Source organism: Scatophagus argus, chromosome 8 (genome assembly GCF_020382885.2).
Source record: "Scatophagus argus isolate fScaArg1 chromosome 8, fScaArg1.pri, whole genome shotgun sequence".
Classification (NCBI taxonomy): Eukaryota; Metazoa; Chordata; class Actinopteri; family Scatophagidae; genus Scatophagus; species Scatophagus argus.
Window position 1 is genome coordinate 8873206 of NC_058500.1, and position 16892 is coordinate 8890097.

Consider the following 16892-nt stretch of genomic DNA (forward strand, 5'->3'; position numbering starts at 1 on the left):
TCCCAAACCGGGATTCGAACCTGGAACCCTCTTGCTATGAGGCGACAGTGCTAACCGCCCGGGGTGAACTGTTCCTTTAAGGTTTTTCAGGGATTAGCCTAGTCAGTCTTGTCGAGTCGAGTCTTGTCTTTAGATCTTTCCTGTTTAAATTTTAGAGATCGTTTCCACCCATGTGTTACTGTAAACATTACCCTATGGAGTTGGAAGCAAGACAAATAATGGGACAAAGCCCAGGAAATCTGGTCAGACTGGGAGGGGGTGGACTTTCATATTGACTCTAGGGCTGAGCTTAGAGTAACAATTGAGATAAGGTTATGCAACAGCCAGAGAGAAGTATGAACTTAGTTTGCTTCTTTGGGATAAATTAAACCAGGAGAAGAGACAAGTGACAGAAATACAGCCAAGACAACGGCAGCGATTACAATGTCTGCTGAACCAGACAAGGTATGGCTCTAAATGAATCTCTCTTTAAAGCCACAGGGTATTTAACTTTCAAGAGTTCATGACTTATTAAACATGTAACACTGAACAAATCAGAACAGACAGGTGTTTTAAAATGCAAGCAAGGGCTATGAATTTGTTTCTCTCCTTAATATGACTGTTACTTGTTGAGCCATCGGACTTCACTGTCTGCAGCTGTTGGTGAATAACGTTGTTTGCGCTCTTGTGCAATACAAACTGCTGCAGTTTGATTCTTCTCCCACGGTGATCATTTTCTTTTTTTTTTTAACAGATGGATTTGCCTTCTCGACCAGAGCTGTTTGATTTCCATGGAGTCTCAATGACCCAGTATTTCACAGACCACTGGGAAAAGATTCAAAATTTTCAAGCTAGACCAGATGATATTGTTATTGCAACATACCCCAAAGCGGGTCAGTCCACATAAACATCCCTTGTAAATGCCTCATAGCTCTTAAAAGACATGCATATCAAGGTGAGGTGTTATGATTATTGTATTTTCCCCTCTCTGTGTCTTTCGTTAAGGAACAACATGGGTCTCCCACATCCTTGATCTGCTGTATTTTGGTCAGACATCCATGCCAATCTATCAAAGAGTGCCTTTCTTGGAAATCACCTTTCCGGCTATGGATGCAGGTCAACACCAAATAAGATAGTTCAGTGCATCACAAACATACAAACACTTAATCTAATTTAAACTTCAGGATACTGTGTGGTGATTTTCTATGTTTTGCTTAAGCTTCAATATTGCTGAAACTTTACTTATAATATTACTAAATTACTGAAGTATTTTACCGGATCGGGGTTTTGCTTACTCCACCTTTATGTATTCACACAGGAACTGACCTGGCAGACAATCTCACCACCACTCCACGACTCATTAAAACTCATCTTCCAGTCCAGTTTGTGCCAAAATCCTTCTGGGAGCAAAACTGCAGAGTCAGTAGTTTGTCTGTTTGCATTTTGTCAGAGTATATTAACAAGATGTTGAAATAGAGAACAAAGTGCCTTTAAATGAAATGTTAGTACTTAATTGTGCTAAAAGTACTTAAAGGCAGTATTTGATGCGTGTCTACCTATAGTTTCTACAACAAACACTAAAGTGTGTGAAAATACATCTCATGTAATGTTGTAATTCAAGTATTTCTTTCTTCTATAGATCGTCTATGTGGCCCGCAATGCCAAAGACAACGTGGTCTCTTATTTTCATTTTGATCGCATGAACATGGTTCAACCAGAGCCTGGAGACTGGAGCAGCTTCCTCCACAGATTCATGCAGGGAAAGAGTATGCATGACATACAATAATAATGAAGTTGTTGTCATTAGAAAAGAGACGCACAGATTTCTGTTGAGCTCTACTGATGTGATGTGATTGTTCTGTTGTGTTAGTGGTGTTTGGACCCTGGTATGACCATGTGAATGGCTGGTGGAAGAAGAAACAGAATTATTCAAAACTCCATTACATGTTCTATGAGGACATGATTGAGGTACTTCAGATTGTCTTTTGTGGGTTCTTAATATTGAGGCAACTCTCTTCTAGCTGATAATGCAATGTAGTCTGATCATTGTGTTTTCAGGACACGGGACGGGAGATAGACAAACTCTGCCGCTTTGTTGGTTTGTCTCCTTCGGTCGAGGAGAAGAAAAGAGTTATGCATCGAACACAGTTTGATAATATGAAAAAGAATGACATGGTTAACTATGCTACATTACCGACAGTTATGGATTTCAAAATTTCTCCTTTTATGAGAAAAGGTAACTGATAAAGAGAAAACTAAATGTGTGTGACATGAAATGACATCAGATCTCCACCTTAAATTAAGAATAAATGACTGATTCTCTGTGGTTCTGCAGGGAAAGTTGGCGACTGGAAGAACCATTTCACTGTGGCCCAGAATGAAGAGTTTGATGAAGACTACAAGAAAAAGATGAAGGACTCCACACTTCAGTTCCGCAATGAAATCTGAACAGGCTCTATATAAAGAGAGATTCCTCCAAGACCGATTTCTGTGTGAAGTGCCTGTGTCAACAGTGATTTTTAAGGCTGTGAAGTGCACATTAAGAAGCACAGTGCAAATCAAACAACCAGTAACGCCTGAAGGTTAATATTTCTATCATAACAAGAGAATGTAGAATGTGATGTAGAATAACTAATCAGTTGTTTAATTAAGTAAACTAATACTTAACAAAGAAGTGTTGGCTTGAGTTAGTATCGTGTCAATCATATCCAAGTTTTTCTTCGTCTTATTCTTCACAAGAATGAAAAGTTGTAGAGCAGCTGTATGACTATGGCATTTACTTTTATACTTTCAACTGAGCCCAAGAGATCAATGTGATCAGTGAAATTGATCCAAATGATTTTATTCAAAAGCATACATTATATTTTCAATAAAACAAAAATAAAAGCTTGTTTATTTTGTAGTTTGGGGTTTTTTTTTCCTGTATGTTTTCAGTCCAGTTTGTTGGTAAGTTTGTTTGTCAGTACAATTACAGAAGAACTACTGGCCTGATTTTCATGAGACTTGGTGGAGGGTTGTAGCATGCAACCCATAAGTGAGACTATAGGCATCATCAAGTGGTAAATTGAAGGAGTGTAATGTTTTATAGCACAGAGTTCAAGTTTATTGCAGCTAATAACACAGCCAGGTGTAAGGTGAGGTGAGGAGAATGAAATGATTGCAGGATCAGGAATGGAAGTAAAATAACTGGGGACATCTGGTGGACAAGTAAAGAATAATGCTGAAGAGGCCTGGAAAAGTAGAGATGTCATGTCTGCAACTGATGGTGAACACTGATCTGTATACCAGATGTCAAAATTTTACTCGTTTTGTGGCATGCAACACAATGAAACCTTTTCCAAAAATAAATTAAAAGGCAAAATGTCACATTGATGATTTTTGAAAATGGGCCAAGACTCACATAAGAGTGAAATGGGAGCACAGCAGACATAAAATGCTCTTTAATTAGCCAGAACAGATCTGTAGATAAACAGTGACAACAACACTGCAAAAAACAAAACTATCTTCTCAAAGGTCCTTTTGATAGATGCATATTAATCTGGAACCACTCTGTTAATTCCAAGGGACGTTATCAACAGGCACAGGCCAAAATCCTTCTGGATGTAAGGTCTCTGGTCTGAGTTTCTTGAGCCTGTACGGGCCCACAGACTGGACACAACTAGAGAGATCTCATAGCTTTCAAATCAGGACCAGAGACACTCCTCTGTCCATCATAGTATCAAACCCAACCCATGTTTGTGATTGGCTCAGGAAATCAGATGTATCTGCCAGAGCAAATGAAACATGAGCATGTGGTTTCATCTGGTTCCCAGGCTCGAATGTAGCCTTTAAAGGAGAAAAAAAAATGGCATATGGTTTGAGTTGAACCCATTCACACCGAGTAGATGGTTCCCAAGCGGCTGGTATTGTTTAAGTGTGCACACAGTATGCTCAACCCAAAGCTTTTGGAATGATTTAAAAACCATTTTCACTTTGTAAAGGTTGAAAATAAAAATCTGGGTGTGGAAGTACTAAGTCCAGTGTGTTTACGGATTATTTAGGTTGCTACTGAGTCTTGTCTATACATCTGTCCTCTTCAAATTCTTGAAACACACACCAGCAGGACTGTAGTCAAGCAGTGCTGTCAGTTGTCAAACAGTTTAATGTCATTCAAATACAAAGAGACAATGGGGTCCTTTATCCAAGTAAAAGCACTGTACCATGTACCGAAGTAGAAGATTTAGTACCGAAGTACCGAAGATTTAGAGTGCAAAATTATTACTGATAAAATGAGTAGAGTGGTGAACAACTTTCTGTAAAAAGAAAAGAAAAACCGACTTAAAAGAGAGGGAGGGGCGGGACTTTGATGTCTCTGGGACTGAGTCTACAATAACAGGAAGAGAGCCCTTATACAACCACAAAGAAATAGAAAGAAGTGTTCTACACTCCCAGTTATGGATTTCAAAACTCGCCCCTTCATGAGAAAACATAAATAACAATTAAAAAAATAAATGTGTGTGATATGAAACAAAATCAAATCACAACCTCAAACTAGAATAACTGACTGTGGTTCTGCAGAGAAGGTTGGCAACGTGAAGAACCATTTCACTGTAACCCAGCAGGAAGAATTTGATGAAGACTACAACAAAAAGATGAAGGACTCCACACTTCAATTCCACATTGAAATCTGGACCTAACGGGTTGTGTATGTGGTTTGGAGCTGGTCTGCTTCATGACTGACTGGACATTTCTGTGAAAATAAAAAGTCAAGTTAATCTTGCCACTTTAGGATGTGAGCTAGCTCACCTATTGGTATTTGGTCTGTGATGTTTGGGTGTGTAGTGTGCCTCAAAGAACATCCACGTGATCCCCAGAGCCCAAAATTTCCCTGCAGAACATTGCTTTGTAAACATATGAATTCATATGATTCATTTTATTCACTTCACCTGTCAGTGGCTTTAATGTTGTGGCTGATTGGTGTGTAACACATTCCACCTCTAGCCACCTACAGGACAGCCCTGCACACTTTCCTGTCTACTGTTGTTGATGTGGAAGGTACGTGCAAACATAATGTTGAGTGCAAGAGCCAACACAAAAGTCATCATCTTCCAAATAAGGATGTCATCATCAAGTAGATTAACTTTATTTTTTATAACGTGATTAAAATGTACCCACAAAAACTATTGAACTGTGTGCGTTTTACTTCTGAACTGGTCCTGTAATTGTACACGCTTGTGTGAATTTTACTACAAACTGTATTCATGAGGGTCAGCAGGAACAAAAGAGCAAGAATTGATCAATACCAACTGTCTGGGACCCAAATTCAAACCTGGAGCCTGTATGCTCTGGTATGTTTTATGTTGTTATTTGTTGTTTTTATTTTTGTATTTTGTAAGCTAGTCTGTTGAATATGTTTCTTAGCTAACATGGCCATTATCACCACAGTTTAGGGAGATGTTGGACTAAGGTTATAATACTGAGAGACAGTTAAAAGAAACAGCATGAACATGAAACCCTATCTGAAGCCAACAAACAGGATTGCATTCGCAACCAGGCTGTAAAAGCAAAATCCTGTTAATATTACTTAATGATAAAGACACACAAAATTTACTTGAGCCCCATTTTCATGTTATGATACAGTCAATAGATGTCTGCTGTTGGCTATGTGAGGGCATTTGGATGGTGGAATTTCAAGACAGACTTTTTACATTTCTGAAGATGTATGAAGGCTGGTCTAGAGAAAGTAAGGCTCCAGCTAAGACAGCAGAGAGCAGACTTGTGCATCTGTTAGCATAAGCAAACTGCACATGTGCAAACAGATCATCAAAATTCAACAGTTGTCGCAACTTTTCAGCAGCCACTGTCATCAGAAAAGGACGTTACCAGACTAAAACATCGTTTCCTCATTTCCTGCTGCATCTCTTCATGCATCCTTGAGGACCAAGATGCAAGGAAAAGACGTAAGTGGAGAAAATGATGTTTACTAGGAATTTAAATTGGCAAAGTTAGGTAGAGTTATATTGTGGGAGGCAGAATATTGTTAATATAGACTTTTCACAAAACTGTATTCATAATTACTATTGCAGCCAAACCTATAACAGTAATAACAGTGCGGACGCCACAGAAAATGTTACTTAGAAAATTACCAGGAAGTTCCTTGCAAAGTTGAAAGAGATGCGAAAACTCCACCCTAACCCTCTAACACCCTTCACTCTCTCACGTTCTCCTGCTTTCTACTCTTGCTCTTCTACTTAATTGTGTTTTGGCTCTTATTGCTTTAGCCTAATTCTATTGTGCTGAAACTTGTTATTCTGTAAGTCGCTTTGGATGAAAGCATCTGCTAAATGAAGAGTAATGTAGTGTAATAAAAGTATCTGCAGCCAGGTCAGTGCACAGTGGGCTGGTTGTGCAGCAGACACTAGGACACATGCCACAGCAGGAAACTCACAAGTGCATTAGAGGACATCTTTCGAAAGTGCCAGGTGGCTCACTGTTACTGTTACTGGGACATTTAATGGAATGGAAAATTGTTATTACTGTTACTAGTAATTGAAGCCATTAGAAAATGTAGTGTTCTGAAATGTGCAATATATCCTCTGAGATGTAATCGAATAGTATAAGGCTGTGCAAAATACAAAGTATAAAGCTGTCCTTGCACTTGCAAATGTAATATTTCATCCCACCTCTGGATAAGTATACATATCTCTTTGTATTTGGTTTTTTTTTCATTTCTTAAAGTTTTATGTTAGTTCTGTTGGATTATATTGGTATAAACATGATTCCATATTATCTTTTTGTTTTGTCATGTAGAGGGTCCTCTGTATAAAAATCTAGATTTTTGCTTTTACTTTATCTTTTCTCATGTGGTTTGTTTTCTTAAACTGGATTTTAGTTTGCTTTGTGGATAATTTGGAAGCAGTAGTGGTTCAGCAAAGGGCCAGGGGGCCCCAGACAGGTTAATCTGGTCACGATAAACACAGTCAACTCCTATATACACAGAAAAACCTTTCTCAAACAGTTTCATTCATATTAGTTTACTTTGAAGTTACTTTCATTGCTACACTCAAAAGCTAGATTTGTGGTTATTTTAAGATTTTAATCCTGTAATTTCTAATGAGTAAATTAATTTTAGAACAATTTGTCCTCGGTGCATTGCAACGTTTTCCCTCGATCCTCTGTGTTTTGGTTAAAAACAAAAAAGGTGGCTAAAACATAAATTTCTATCGCCTACATGTGAGATGTAATTATATACTAGAATAAAACTACTGAAACCAAATCATATATCCCTACGATAATCCTAAAATAATATGGTAACACTTTATTATCAGTGTATCATCAGGGTATAAATCATGCATAATTCATCAACCAACCGACTAGATGAGCTTTTAGTCACATGAAACTTTATTTCAGAACAATGCTGGAGGGGTACCTTTTATTTTTCTCAAGACCTACCCGTTCTCACATGCAAACATTTACATAAACAAATTTATCTAACTTGATGAATATTTACACTCATTTGTTGAGTGCTCACAGACAACAAATAAGTGCCTGCCTGAAGGTTTAAGTAATCAATGAAGTTATGCTGCTGTGCCTTGTATGTGTACAGCGTCTCTGTTAATGGGGAGCAACTTCATCCTATTTCATCCACTTGAAATCCACTCACTGCCATTCATAATGTTAACTTTTACCCTTCACCCTGCCACCCTGTGCTTGTAACTGTCACATAATAATCAACAAATTACAGAGCTGAATTTGAACACGTGGCCCTTTGGCCAAGATGAATCAGGGCAGCCTATGCAAAAGGTATGGTGAACATAACGGTGAATTTGGAAGGGATGTGACTAAAGGTACATGACACATATTTGAAAAAGTACACACATGCACAAACAACTCTCATAGTACAGTAATAATAATAATGTGTACTTGTATATTAAGGTCATAGGATAGACATGCATATATTATTATCTAAGTTAACTCTCCATACAAAACTTAAAGACTTCAGTCCTTTGAACTCCAATATCTTACCAACGACATTCTTAGAAGACACCAGTCCATCATTTTGTCTGATGTTCTCCAAGAGCAGAATCTCCAGTGCTGAGAGTTTCTGTCAAAAAGAGACCTCAAAGAGACCTCAGCACTGGATTCTTATGTAGGCCCACTAAGGGATTTGGAATCATCATCGTCGTTAGCTTTTAACATGTCCTAAGAGAACATGACCGCAGACTACATTCACTTTGATGTTTCCCATTGCCAACTCACCATATGATGTTGACATAAATAAAACATTAATGTCGTAGATAGAAGTTTTTGTGGAATTTATACTAAAAGGTAGCCATGACTCAGCAAAGATTACTGAAAAAAAATATGGTGGGATATACTATATATAGTATAGTATATATATATGTATATATAGTATATATATATAGTTTTTAATAGCAATTAATTACCTGAGGCTTCTGGCAACTCCAGTGGTCATCCTGTCCATTACAAATGTATGAATTTTGAATGTCCCCGCCCCCCGGGTATTGGGTGGGGTGTGGCTGTGTTTTTACACAAGCACAGGAAGTTCAGCAACATATCACAATAAGTACTGTGATAAAATGAACAATTTATTTCGTGTCAACGATCTAGACAGAGCAGCTGTTTTGGACGTATCTCTTCAACAGGGTGAGTGTGGAATTTGGTTTCTTTAAACTTAGGTTTTGACAGAAATGAACATGATAGGGTTTTAAAGATGTATATTTTAAAAATATGTTGAATTTGAAAGATTTTTGCCTGATTGCTAATTCACTAGAGTAGTGTTATTTGCTTTTAAAGATACAACTGATCTGTCACATTTAACCATAAAGGTTAAGTTTTATTTTTTGATTAATGTATTCATTTATTTAGAAATGCAAGCAATATGTTCTTGCTGTTCATGTATTTCAGGGTGTCTTTCATTTAGTTTGGGTGGAGAACACATAGCTGAAAAGGAAATGTTGCAATTTCTGTGTTTCCCTTTATTAGTAAGGCCACAGTGCACATTTTTACTGCTGGTATGGCTTTTTTACTGATCAGGATTGTACTGGCTATTATTGCAATTGCAAGTTCTATTATGATCATTTCTTCCTGTACTATTATGATAATTTCTTACTGACTGACTTGTTGTAGAGTTTCAGTTCTGGCACGATGGATAATACTGAAAATTGTCATGCCTGATGTTTTTCTGTCATGCCTGGTGTTTTTTGGTTATGCTTTGTCTTTTGATTTCTGTCCATGTGCCATGTTCCATGTTTGTCTTGTGCTTCCATGTATTATGTTCAAGGTTTTTTGTCATGTCCTGTTTTATTTTGAAAGTGTCTCTTCCCCTGTGTGTCCTGTTTTCATGTAGCTTTGCTTTAGTTTTCCTGATTGCTCTTTCCCTCCTGATGTGTGTCACCTGTGTCTCGTTGTCTTGTCTATTTAGTCCTTGTCTTCCCAGTCACCATTGTCAGTGCGTTCTGTCAGGAATGGTGTTGCGTCGCTGACGCAGAAATTTACTGAACCCCGATGCAGAGTAAGCCTCAGTAAGGTCCAAAAACACTGGTCTTTTATTAAGCAAAGCTAAACACAAAAACACACTTACTGTGGCAAAACTCCTGGGCAAACATGGCAAGGCGTAACAAGGTAAATCTAAACAAAAGTTCCTGGCATGACATGGGCAAAAACGCAGATCCTGGCATGGCATGGGGAAAAAAGCAGACGCACTGACAATGGTGACTGGGAAGACAAGGACTAAATAGACAAGACAACGAGACACAGGTGACACACATCAGGAGGGAAAAAGCAATCAGGAAAACTAAAGCAAAGCTACATGAAAACAGGACACACAGGGGAAGAGACACTTTCAAAATAAAACAGGACATGACAAAAAACCTTGAACATAATACATGGAAGCACAAGACAAACATGGAACATGGCACATGGACAGAAATCAAAAGACAAAGCATAACCAAAAAACACCAGGCATGACAGAAAATGACACAATGGTATTTTGAATTTAAAACAAGTCATTCTTACAGATGGATCTGCCCCCTCGACCAGCACTATTTAACTTCCATGGAGTGTCCATGATCGAATATGTGACTGACAATTGGGACAACATACAGAACTTCAAAGTGAGACCAGATGATATCCTTATAGCTTCTTACCCTAAAGCAGGTGGGGCTGTCTGTTTGAGAGTGAGGGATTTGTGTCATCATACTTTTAATTCTACTTTAGTTAGTTATTTTTATTAATATGTCATGTCAATGAATGCCCTGGATTAATATGTTTCAAGACAACTGAACTGTATGTACCCTTGTATCCGCAGGAACCACATGGGTCTCTTACATCCTGGATCTTCTGTATTTTGGGCAGACATGTTCAGAGCGCCAGGCATCTGTTCCCCTTTACAACAGAGTGCCATTTCTGGATGGCATGAGATTTTCTCTTCCCACAGGTTGAATCATATGGTCACTTTGATATATATATGTATATATATATAATTCTCATTCTATATCATTCTACATCATTCTCGGTAGGTTCATCAATACAAGCAACTGCTTTCACTCTGTCACACTGTTTTCACATACTGCCATTTCAACCAGTCTCACTAAAAAAAGGCTTTGGCTGTAGCAGTTTTAGGCATGTTTTTCAAAATATAGCTGTATAACTTCTGCTAAATAAGCACATTCTGTTAATGTTTTATCACTATTTTCAGCCTGTGAACTCATAAAACTTTACTCAAAGGTAAAGATTTGGCAGACCAGCTTCCCACCACTCCTCGTCTCATCAAAACTCATCTACCAGTTCAGTTCATACCCAAGTCTTTCTGGGAGCAGAACAGCAGGGTAAAACAAATGCACACAGTATTTATCCTTTAAAATATGTGAGTTATTAAATAATTATGATGCACACAAATTATAATTTAGTGTTTTCTCTTGGTGTAGATAGTCTATGTGGCTCGTAATGCAAAGGACACTGCAGTGTCCTATTTCCACTTTCACCGCATGAACTCCCTTCTGCCAGAGCCGGAGGACTGGAGTAACTTTCTACAGAATTTCATGAAGGGAAATGGTGGGTACAAAGTACTACTACTGTAAAGGAGACTCAACATCATGTTATTTTTTAGATGTCCCCTCATATCATATTATTATGTGGCTTCAGTGACGTATGGGTCATGGTATGACCATGTAAATGGCTGGTGGGAGAAGAAACAGACGTATTCAAAACTTCACTGCATATTCTATGAAGATCTGACTGAGGTGAGCTTAGGTGTGTTTGTATGTGTGTTTGTGTTATTTTCAGAAAAGCTTTGAACCTTCTTGACCACGATGCGTAATCAATTTTCTCCTCTTTAAAAAAATTGACCATTCAAAGTGTTTTAAAAGAAAATGAGAGGTCTGCTGGTCATTCATGTTTAGAGTTGGGTAGCTAAAATATTACATTTATTTATTTTTTTATATTAATCTCGTTATATGTGATATGAATAGGAATGTGAAAGTCGGAAGATGATTACCTTGGCTTAAAATACAGAGTTTTGCAGCTTTAACAGCTTTTGCTCTTCATGGAGGACTTTCCACAAAATTTTGGAGTGTTTCCGTGGGAATCCAACCCCTTCCCACCAACTGTTTTCACAAAGCTGGAAGCATAGCATTGTCCAAAATGTCTTAGTATGCTCAAGCATTAAGATTTCCCTTCAGTGGAAGTAAAGGGCTGAGCCCAACCCCTGAAAAACAGTCCATACAACACCTGAACCTCCATAATTAGGTGTGTCCCAATACTTTTGTCTATATACTGTAGCATATATTTGCTGCTATATCAAAATATCATTTATTTAATGTTTCAAAGGGCAGGGGCCTGAGGGACGTAAGCAGCAGCTGAAGAGAGGGACAGAGGGGTAGAATGAGCAACATAAATAAATCATGTAAAAGGAGCCACAGCCTGTCATTTACAAACAAGATACAACATCTTAATTGGTGAGCTTTGTAGGCATCGGTAGGCAAATTCTTCTTACCTTTAGGCAAAGTCAGACTTGCCGTTTCCCACTGTTTCCAATCTTTATGCTAAGTGTCTGCTGCATTTATGGCTTATCTACAAGGCTGATGCTGACATTGTGAAATTTTCTGCAGGACTTTGAAAGCGAGTTAGACCGACTGTGTTCCTTCCTTGGCTTATCCCCTTCGGCTGAGGAGAAGGAAAGAGTCAGAACTGGAGCAATGTTTGACAATATGAAACAAAACAAAATGACCAACTATTCCACTCGCTCACATATGAATCAGAAGGTGTCTCCTTTCCTGAGAAAAGGTACAGTGAAAAATGTTTACTTTTGCACAAAAATTTGATCAACATATTTATCACTCATTTTATTAAATTACCTGTTTTGTTACCTGAATGCCTCTCCAGGAAAAGTTGGTGACTGGAAAAACCACTTCACTGTCGCCCAGAATGAAGAGTTTGATGAAGACTACAGACACAAAATGACACAAAATCCCACACTGAAGTTTCGCACTGAAGTGTAGAAGCCCCTTTGTTTGTTTGGATAGGCTGATATTAATGTTAATGTTAATCAGTCAGATGTTATCCTGATGTTTGATGAATGTTAGACATGTTGAATTTTCTTGTATGGTGCTGTTAGAACTGTATTTGCTGTATTTACATTGAAGTGGTACATACCAACTGCAGCCAATAGCCAGCCCCTTTTCCTCAGTCAGTTGTCAGGCTGTCTTGATCTCCTACCTGTTCATTGGACTTCGGCCTTCTAATTTGCCACTTGACTGGTTAAGTTTACTTGTCTTTGTTTGCTTGCCTGGTTTCCAGTTTCCTGTTTTGTGTCCTTGAGTTAAGACAAGCATTTTTATCTGCTTGGTTTCACGGTTGTGCTTTTGGGTCCAAACTTGCATTTTCTGAGTCATCACATTTGAGAGAATATCATGTAATACATAAAAATGGCTTTTGTCCTTTGGTGAGGGATTGCCTGTGATCCTGCCTCTTTTCATAATAATAATAATAATCATAACAATAATACTAATAATATTCATCATCATTATCATCATCATCATAACCATAATACTGTTAATAATGACAACCAGATATCAGATATCACAAGATAATACCAGACTCCTGAAATGTTGTCTAAGCTTTTCTTACCCGACCACTGGATTACTCAATTATCAGCTAACGTTTTTGAAGTTTGCTGGCCACTGATTTATGATGTTGTGTAATGTTAATACTTTATTGTGTACAGCTGGGGCTGTCATCAGGTAACTTTAAGAACATTGTGATTACACTTCTACTTCAGAAGCTATGCCTTGTTCAAGGTCCTTAATAGTAGTAGTAATTATCAACCTGTCTCTTCTATTTAAATGTTAAATGTTGTATCTCAGCTCAGTTTTCATCCCACATATCAAACATTAACTCTTTTAACCTTTTCATTTTGCTGTCAGGGCCAGAGATCACTGTGTACTAAATGTACTGGAAAATCAATGTGTTGTCTCTGGCCTGGCTCTCGATTATTTTAAGTCCTACCTATCTCAAAAAAAGCGTTCTTACATCTCATTAGAATTTTCTAACATGAAATCTGAAGCAACTCAGATGACATTTTCTTCTCACATCACAATTCACCTCTTGGCCAAATTATATGCATTAATTATATTTAAACTACATGGAATTAATTTAATACTCAGCTGTATGAGCCTGTAAAGGCAAAACAGTCCTTAAACAGTCCTTCTTGACTGCTGAGAAAACCTGGATGTCTTGCTCCTAAATTCTGATAAAACTGAGATACTGGTCATTGACCCTGCTCAACATAGACATCAATTTGATCAAGTAGTGATAACTCTTGGTGTCTTGTTGTTACACTTGTTGCTACCCTCTCTTTTAACAAGCGCATTAAAATATCATAAAGTCAGCTATTTTTCACTTTCAAAGCGTAGCTAAAATTCAGTCTTTTCTGTCCATGGCTGATGCAGAGACCCTGACTCAGGCCTTTGTTTTATCCATGATAGATTATTTTAATGTTTTGTTGTCAGGTATGCCACATAGGTATGCAACTTAAACTTCGTATTCCCTCCTCTACTCTCCGTACTCAGAATATGGAGTTCCTGTCAGGGTCTTTTCCTTCACTATGTAGTCAAAAGTAAGTGGACACCTGACCATTTAAAAAGGGGGAAGGGGGAAGGATAAAGATCATTAACAGAAGCAACGTTGATAGAAGAGGAAAGTATGAGCAGTAGAGCAAGGACGAACTGAACTACCAGTAACATGAACAAACCATGTCTCCAGGTAATTGGGTTTTTCACATTGCACTGCTATAATGTGCTGCTTTTCAAAAATAAGTGTACTTTTCAGTGTGGTTCAATTTATTTAACACTGAGCTAATTAGAGCAAATTTGTAAAATGGATGCTGTAACTGTAACTTGCAGAACCTGTAAGTTTTTAATAAGATAATCTGAAGGTTAATTTCAGCTAACTTATAATTATGTTTTTATTCAATATTATCATTATTATCATTATTATCATTATCTGTTTTCTTTCTGGTTCCTTTTGGACTCTGCTTTGTTGTTTTTTTTCCTTTTTATCTTAGTCTTAGAAAGGCATCTAGAAATCCTTTCTAAGATTAACTCTTTCTGCAGCTGTTGTTTGCATCCTCTTCCCAACAGCCAAATTGTTGCAGTTTGATTATTCTACCACACTGACCAGTGTTTTGCTTCTTTGTTCTTTTCCTTTAAAGATGGATTTATATCCTCGACCAGAACTGTTTGATTTCCATGGTGTCTCAATGGTCAGTCATTTCACAGACAACTGGGAGGAAACTCAAAACTTTCAGGCCAGGCCAGATGACGTACTTCTCGCATCGTACCCCAAAGCCGGTCAGTTGGCAAATGTGAACAAGATGTTTTGGTTTATACTGTAGCACTTGAATAGACGTTTGTAGGGAGGTGAAGGGTTTTGATTATCACAATCTTTTATTATTATTATTATTATTATTGTTATTTACTCTGTCTTTCTTTTAGGAAGCACCTGGCTCTCCTATATTCTTGACCTCCTGTATTTTGGTCAGACATCTCCTGAACGTCAGACATCTGTGCCCATCTATAGAAGAGTACCTGTCTTGGAGCTTGCCTTCAGCCATCCGCAGACAGGTTGAATCAACATATAATAACATACTTACCATATTTCACATGTCACAAACGTGCAAACACTTGGTGGCCTTTTGCTTAAATCAGTCAATTATATTCTTCACACTGGATAACATGTCACTGTGCTGTGTGTGCCAGGGAATACAATAACTTCAAAATAATTGCTGCATTTTTCTTGGCCATCACATGTGGATGTAAACTGTTGTAATCATGTACAGAACCAGGGTCTACTCCGCACATTTATAAAGGAACAGAGATTCTGGACAACTTGCCAACCTCTCCTCGACTCATTAAGACTCATCTCCCAGTCCAGTTTATGCCAAAGTCCTTTTGGGAGCAAAACTGCAAGGTCAGTGGTTTGTGTAATATTTCAAGATCACAAGAAGCTAACATAGAAGTGATTATAAAAGGGAAATTTTGTTATGTCTATTTTGTGTGTCCAGTCGGTGTTGATTGTAAATGTAGTCAAAAAAAGTTCTCCTACTGTTAAATCTGTTCTTCCAAAACCAGCACCGTCATTTGACACGTACAATGATACAGTTGGTGTCAATAAAGAAAAATAAAAATTGCTATCTTCACTTATAAATTAGCTGCTTTTCCAACAGCGTGAATGGCATAGGTGAATGAGACCAGTCCCCTTCTCATCACCACCACCTCATTGTTGTCAGTCGTTCATAAACCTTTCATGTTTCATGCAGCACTTTTATGTTGTACAGATGGTGTATGTGGCCCGCAATGCAAAGGACAGTGTGGTGTCTTTTTTCCATTTTGAACGCATGACTTTGTGCTGTCCAGAGCCTGAAGACTGGGACAATTACCTTCAGAGATTCATGAAGGGACAGCGTATGTATGAAATACTGCAATAAAATTTCTTGTATTGGAGATGCACTGATTTCCCCCACTCTCCTCCTCAAGTTGTGTAATTTATTGTTCTGTTGTTTTAGTGATGTGTGGATCCTGGTATGACCATGTGAACGGCTGGTGGAAGAAGAAAGAGACTTACTCGAAACTCCATTTCATGTTCTATGAAGATCTGGTTGAGGTAATTTATTTGTTTGTGGACTGTATGATTTCAAGGTATCTCCCTGTTCATATTGCTTTTAAACGTTCTGTTCTTGCTGGTATTATTGTGATGAAAATATTTGACCCTTGTGCTTCCAGAATACTAGGCGGGAAATAGACAGACTGTGCCACTTTCTTGGTTTGTCTCCCTCAGCTGAAGAAAAGGAAATAATTGCAGGCAGGGTGAAGTTTGATAAAATGAAAACCAACAACATGGTCAACTACTCAACATTCAAAATGATGGATTTCAATAAATCTTCCTTCATCAGAAAAGGTCAGTGGCCAATGCCAGTGGCATAAAACACACACAAAAATTCAATCTTCATCATCATCTAAAATATGTGACTGATTGTTATATGATGGTTCTAAAGGGAAGGTTGGCGACTGGAAGAACCATTTTACTGTGGCCCAGAATGAAGAGTTTGAGGAAGACTACAAGAAAAAGATGAAGGACTCCACGCTGCAATTTCACACTGTAATTTAAAAGGCCTGGCCTGGCCTGGTCTGTGCAACACAAAAGCCTGAGCTAATATATGATTAAAAAAACAACACAATAAAGTTGTATATGTTGAGAGTAAAATGTTAAATTGGTTAACAAGCTTATTATTGTCTCATTAAAGCTTGATGAAGCCCACACATGTTGAATCTTCTCTTATTGTGTTTGGAAATCTGCATGATGTCACTGGTTTGTGGAAATCAATTACCGGTAGATGAACATGTATTTGCTTTATT

General features: G+C 37.9%; 3 protein-coding genes across 6 annotated transcripts; all 3 read left to right on the forward strand.

Annotated features, from left to right (window-relative positions):
- Positions 1-282: 282 nt before the first annotated feature.
- Positions 283-2870, forward strand: LOC124063929 (cytosolic sulfotransferase 1-like). The gene is made up of 8 exons (XM_046398090.1): positions 283-444; positions 734-872; positions 985-1095; positions 1298-1398; positions 1619-1745; positions 1850-1947; positions 2038-2215; positions 2315-2870. The coding sequence occupies exons 1-8, from the start codon at positions 424-426 to the stop codon at positions 2425-2427; spliced, it is 888 nt and encodes a 295-aa protein (XP_046254046.1). The 5' UTR covers positions 283-423; the 3' UTR covers positions 2428-2870.
- A 3018-nt stretch (positions 2871-5888) lies between these two features.
- LOC124063614 (cytosolic sulfotransferase 3-like) lies at positions 5889-16796 on the forward strand. 3 transcript variants are annotated; one of them, XM_046397432.1, is made up of 8 exons: positions 5889-5918; positions 14690-14828; positions 14973-15101; positions 15317-15447; positions 15815-15941; positions 16043-16140; positions 16260-16434; positions 16532-16796. In XM_046397432.1, exons 1-8 carry the CDS (start codon positions 5904-5906, stop codon positions 16642-16644), a joined length of 927 nt encoding a protein of 308 aa, XP_046253388.1. In that variant the 5' UTR covers positions 5889-5903; the 3' UTR covers positions 16645-16796. The 3 variants fall into 3 exon arrangements, with proteins under 3 accessions (XP_046253388.1, XP_046253389.1, XP_046253387.1); XM_046397433.1 differs by lacking the exon at positions 5889-5918 and adding an exon at positions 12126-12264; XM_046397431.1 differs by lacking the exon at positions 5889-5918 and adding an exon at positions 13691-14241.
- LOC124063615 (cytosolic sulfotransferase 3-like) lies at positions 8499-12930 on the forward strand. Of its 2 annotated transcripts, none has more exons than XM_046397434.1 (8): positions 8499-8625; positions 9999-10137; positions 10289-10417; positions 10708-10808; positions 10908-11034; positions 11125-11222; positions 12090-12264; positions 12364-12930. In XM_046397434.1, exons 2-8 carry the CDS (start codon positions 9999-10001, stop codon positions 12477-12479), a joined length of 885 nt encoding a protein of 294 aa, XP_046253390.1. In that variant the 5' UTR covers positions 8499-8625; the 3' UTR covers positions 12480-12930. The 2 variants fall into 2 exon arrangements, with proteins under 2 accessions (XP_046253390.1, XP_046253391.1); XM_046397435.1 differs by lacking the exon at positions 8499-8625 and adding an exon at positions 8814-9142 and having other exon boundaries at positions 9955-10137.
- Positions 16797-16892: the final 96 nt, after the last annotated feature.